General features: G+C 38.0%; 1 protein-coding gene across 1 annotated transcript in view; it reads left to right on the top strand.

Moving 5' to 3' along the window:
• HMCN1 (hemicentin 1) overlaps positions 1-5,762 on the top strand; it is a gene marked incomplete at its 5' end in the record, with an annotated part of 290,930 nt that extends 285,168 nt beyond the window's left edge. The window contains 2 exons of the mRNA XM_011999163.1: positions 2,730-2,856; positions 4,320-5,762. Coding sequence (XP_011854553.1) covers positions 2,730-2,856; positions 4,320-4,686 — 494 coding nt within the window. The remainder of the gene's footprint in view (positions 1-2,729; positions 2,857-4,319) is intronic.
• Between the last annotated feature and the right edge of the window lie 238 nt (positions 5,763-6,000).

A 6,000-nucleotide genomic window follows, 5' to 3' on the forward strand; every position in this document is an offset into this window, starting at 1 on the left:
GAGGGTAATAGACCAGAGACACAAGAGGTCCACCTGCCCAGCACCTCAGTACTAAGGAAAGCTTTTTAATAGAAAGTGTATATTTCTATATTAGATTCTGATATTTCTTTATAGATTCATATTTACCCAATGAAAATATATCATAAGGTAACTACTAAATAACAACTTATTATGCACACTGATGTTCATCCAGCTTCTAGTCTCCACACCACCACTATCATGGTCCCCTGCAGCCCACTGGCTTCATGTTTCTGCAAGAGTTCATGATGAAAATGAGATAAAATTCATGTGGACGATGAATACGAAGAGAAAATTTTTTAATGAGAGAAGATAAGGCTAATTGAATTTCACATTTTTCTAGAAGGCTTTTCACATTACTGAGACAATCTCATTTTGTCAGGGAGATTAAGCCCTCCTGACTGATAAAATCATAATTAGAAATTGTTTCACAGAGCCAGTAGGCAAGACTTAACTGAAATAAAAAGTTGTTTCACATTGTGTTTCATTCCTGTAGGAAAACTAATCCTAGTATAATACTAGTAATAGCATACTACATCATTGTCAGCACGTATAACTAAATAGTTATTTACTCCATATCATTCTAACCCAGTATCTTTTTACTTTGTGCAGACTTATTGTTTTCAGTAAATAATTACATTGTCTGTGTTTTCCTTAGAAAACAACATATTTGGAGCCAAATCTAAAATGCTTATTTTTGTATCAAGTCCCAATATAAATACCATTATCCAACTACCAGGTTATGTACTACTGTACAGTGACGTCATAGTAACACATGCCCATTGTTCTTAGCACAGCTTCCATGATAGAAGTGCATTTGACCTTCAGGACCCACCTCTGGAGAACCAATTCAGTCCATTTAATTGTCACTTTTCCCTCTTTTATATCAGGACCAATGCTATATGCAGCCAATTGACTTAGACTTTGAAAACCTTATACTTTACTCATACTTGTAAAAATTAACCACTAAAGTTTCTTATAAGTTTAAATAGTTGTAAAGGATGTGAATTCTGGCACTGTTATACAGATTGTTATCTTAATGTGCACAAGCTTTAAATATATTTTCATCAAAACTTCAGAGCTGCAGGTTTAACTCCCTCGGTTAATGGAAGGTGGCCACTATATATGAAAGTCTGTATTCTTGTCAAATTAATCAGATCTACTGTCAGAAAAAGTCGAAGGTGATTTTTCTGTTCAAACAAAAATGTTATTAAGTGTCCCCATGACAGCCAACTCACTTCCGAAATCTAATTTAAAATAGCGAGCTAATGGGAGGCTGAGGCAGGTGGATCACCTAAGGTCAGGGGTTCGAGACCAGCCTGGCCAACATGGTGAAATCCCATCTCTACTAAAAATACAAAAGTTAGCCAGGCATGGTGATGCATGCCTGTAGTCCCAGCTACTCAGGAAGCTGAGGCAGGAGAATCACTTGAGCCCAGGAGGCAGAGCTTGCAGTGAACCGAGACAGCACCACTACACTCCAGCCTGGGCAACAGAGTGAGACTCCATCTCAAAAAATAAAATAAAATAGCGAGCTAAGACCATTGGTTTGTGGCCATGATAAAATAAGGCCTGCCACCATCAGTCTTTATTACCAATATGCTTACTCTGTTTATCCTCTGAGATAAACATTCATACTGCTAGAACATACGCCTGCATTCATACTGCTAGAAAACATGCGTGCATCACCAGGGGAATGAGGATGCCCCAGTATGAAAACCACTGCTCTAAAAATACCATTCTTACCTTTGGGATCTTAAAATTCCTTAAAAATTGTGTTGTACTCCATGGACCCTCTTTCCAGAAAATACATCCATCAATCAATCTCACATTCTCTCTCTGTCTCACACACACACACACACGCAAACATTTTCATTTACAGATCCCCTGATGCTCAAAAATAAACCCCAAATTAAGAATCATGGCTCAAAAACACTCATTTTCATGAAGCACTTAAAGTATGTTTCTACTTAACTTAGTGTAGAAAACAACAAAATAAAGAGTATTTCATTTGCATATTTTCCCCATACCATTACCCTAAGGAGAGCATCCCACTACCATAACAACAGAGGATAGACTCAACACAGTATAGATCCAGGTGAACTGCTCCATTTGATCAGCTTACTTTGTGGTGTCTGTGCCACTCATTTGATCCTGTTTTGTTTGTCTCTCTCAAGATCTGACTAGCCTGTACTATCTCTCCTGAATTTATAACTTGACTCCTTTCATATCTAAGACCCTATTTTCCACTCAAAAATTTGACATTATAAAACAAAACACTAGGCAAGGATCACTCACATTTTAAGAAGATTCTTCACTTTGCAAAAAATATTCACAACTGTCCTTTAAATTTTTGGTTTGTTCATAGTGCATTTAAAATATTACTTGCTTTATAAAACTCAAATGCACGGTACTGCCCAAATATAAAAGACACCAGAGAGCTCTTAATATCTCCCCATCTACTTTTATAGCTCTCATTTTTTGATGTCCTTTCACGTAAAGAAATATGTGCTTAAGGCAATCTGGGAAAAAAACTCCACCAGGTGTCATGATCCCCATTTTGTGGTTGAAGAAGCTTAGATATGACCAAGTTCATTCATGGGAGGAGAAGGCTAGCCCTCCACCTTCCAGTCACACATCCACAGTGCCTGCTCTGATGGCCTTCTCTCACCCTCATTGCTGATACTGCATGTTCCCTGTGCCGTCCCTAGATATCGATGAGTGTCTGGAGCAGAATGTACACTGTGGGCCCAATCGCATGTGCTTCAACATGAGAGGAAGCTACCAGTGCATCGATACACCCTGTCCGCCCAACTACCAACGGGATCCTGTTTCAGGGTATGTCTTGCCTTCTCATCCCAGACACGCTTTTGAAAATCCTTCCTCCCACTCCTTGACCAACATAAACTTTGTCTCTTGTCATGTGTAACTCACAGGAAGTCACTAACTCCAGGAAGATGTGTGGTGACAGTAAGTATTCTCTTCAATGAGTGGCCAGGAAATGAGCTCATCCTGCAGCAGCCACTGCCACCCAAGCTCACTCTTGGCTGCCAGTGTTGCCTGAAGCAGTCTTCCCAGCATATAACATGTAACATGGTGGGTTCTGCCTCAGCAGCAAGTTTTTCGTGTCTGTTGTGTTGCCTCAGGGTGGTAAGGGCTCTGCAGACTTAGAGCCCACCATGAGGCACCTTTTCTGTTGTTTCACTGACTCACCACTCCTTGAGAATGGAGATGAGCGAAGATGAGTCAGTCGTCTGCCCATTCATACATCATCTTGCTTATATTTCCTTCTGTCTGAAACAGGCTTTTCTGCTTTCTGAATAAACTACCATTCTATTTTCTCTTTCCTTCCAGAAATGTTGTACTCTGTCCAGGTACCAAGTTAACAGGGTGATTGAAAACAAGTGATAATGTTCCTCTTGGATAGGTCCAGCTAATAGGAAGGTGTTTCTGAAATCAAATACTGGCTGGAGCTCACTTTGTTTTCCTCTTGGTAATGCTTATCAAGTTACTGTGGCATAGTCAAGTGTGGACTGCCCAGAATCCACCAAAAACCTATTTGCGATTGGTCTGATGAGATGTGGAATAGGAAGGAGAAAATTGAAAATACAGACTTAACAAAGCCTCTAAAAATACTATGACTGCAGAATCCTATCTTCATAAAACGGTCCTCTGTGCATTTTTCCCCCTCTTGATTACCATCGGTTTCTGGCAAACAATTTAAAAGTCATCAGACTCAAAAAGCAGCCAACATGCGCTCTGGTAAAAGAAAATAAAGCTTTTTAATCTACAATAATGTGAACGACAATTACAAAAGAAGTGCCCCTTCCCCACCGGAAATCCTAATTGACCTTTTATTATTTTTAGAAAAATAAAATATCAATATATTTTGTTTCACCTTTCAAACAGTGTTAGGATATTATATAATTAAAAAGTAGTTTGTATTCCTCTTTAAGAAGTACATGTTTCCAATATATATATGCAGATGCTTTTATTTCCAAAACTGACTTTTCATTTTAAAGAAAATACTCTTGTGGCATTCATACTTACTTCAATGGCTCAGACACTTCTGCTTTTAATGGAGCTGCAAGATAGATATTTGACTTCACACCAGCATCTTCTCCTAGTCATCTGGTGTCTGGTTTGAGTTAGTGACACAGAACATGACTGAGTCTTACCGCTTTTTACAACCAGGCTGCCTCCTGCATGCAGTGCCTGAAAGTTGTCATGGATCACGATCACCTGCATCATGCCACCTCCTGCTTCCAGATAACTATGTATTTCATGTTTGTTGTTCTTAGATTCTGCCTCAAGAACTGTCCACCCAATGATTTGGAATGTGCCTTGAGTCCATATGCTTTGGAATACAAACTAGTCTCCCTCCCATTTGGAATAGCCACCAATCAAGATTTAATCCGGCTGGTTGCCTACACGCAGGATGGAGTGATGCATCCCAGGACAACTTTCCTCATGATAGATGAGGAACAGACTGTTCCTTTTGCTTTGAGGGATGAAAACCTGAAAGGAGTGGTGTATACAACACGACCACTACGAGAAGCAGAGACCTACCGCATGAGGGTCCGAGCTTCATCCTACAGTGCCAACGGGACCATTGAGTATCAGACCACATTCATAGTTTATATAGCTGTGTCTGCCTATCCATACTAAGGAACTCTCCAAAGCCTATTCCACATATTTAAACCGCATTAATCATGGCAATCAAGCCCCCTTCCAGATTACTGTCTCTTGAACAGTTGCAATCTTGGCAACTTGAAAATGGTGCTACACTCTGTTTTGTGTGCCTTCCTTGGTACTTCTGAGGTGTTTTCATGATCCCACCATGGTCATATCTAGATGATATGTCTAGATATGGTCTAGAAAAGTCCCTTATTATTTTATTTATTACACTGGAGCAGTTATTTCCCAAAGATTACTCTGAACATCTAACAGGACCTATCAGTGACGGTTTATAGTAGTGTAGTACCTAGGATCATTTTCCTGAAAGCCAAACCAAACAACAAAAAACAAAAACAACTGATTCAGAGTCAAATAGAGTTTTTGAGCATTTGACTATTTTTAGAATCATAAAGTTAGTTACTAAGTATTTTGATCAAAGCTTATAAAATAACTTCTGGCAATTTTTGTAAGTATTGGTACAATATAATAGGATTTACCTATTTTCATTTTAAGGAGAAAAACACCACTCATTTTTAAAAATATAGTACAGTTACTAGAAGTCTTGTTTGATCCCAAATGGTGCTTATTTTGACTGAACATTCAGAACAAGGATATTATTTTCAGTGATTTTGTGAGATCAGCTGAACCACTTATGAAAATAATTTTTTAAAAAAATCGCTTTGCCCTCACAACAGTTGTTCAGGGCATGGAACTTTAACATTTTAATATAAACTTTCATCCAGTTAGCTTCATAACTTTTACATTCCAGAATTTTTTATTTTCCTGTCAATGAAAACAATTTTTAAAGATACCAGTGGGATAGGTTTGTTTCTTAAAAATCTCATATGTTCAAATTAACATAAATGTTAAACGTCAATACACTGTACATGGTGGTAATAGACTAAGCAATTGCCAAGATGTATTCTATTTTTATGAAGTGTATATATATATTACCTTAGTGTGCATTTTCTATGTAATATCTTGATGGACTCTTTTATAAAATTATTTTATAAAAAAACAATATTACACTAAAATCAGCCTCAATAAATTTTCACATTTTTTCATAACCTTTTGAAGAACCTAAAATTTGTTTCCTTACAGCTAAAACAGGGATTAAATTTAAAGTCGTACACATAAACAGACACACAATCATGAGATCCCTTGAGATAGAGGTAGCATTACATTTTACCACATTTTATAGGCCAGGATCCTAGGACAGACATAACTTAAGTAACTTTCTTAAGACAAGACAGCTAGTGAGTGGCAGACATGTCCTACCTTACCTGTCATGACTCCCACTACATA

Source organism: Mandrillus leucophaeus, unplaced genomic scaffold (genome assembly GCF_000951045.1).
Source record: "Mandrillus leucophaeus isolate KB7577 unplaced genomic scaffold, Mleu.le_1.0 Scaffold584, whole genome shotgun sequence".
Taxonomy (NCBI): Eukaryota; Metazoa; Chordata; class Mammalia; order Primates; family Cercopithecidae; genus Mandrillus; species Mandrillus leucophaeus.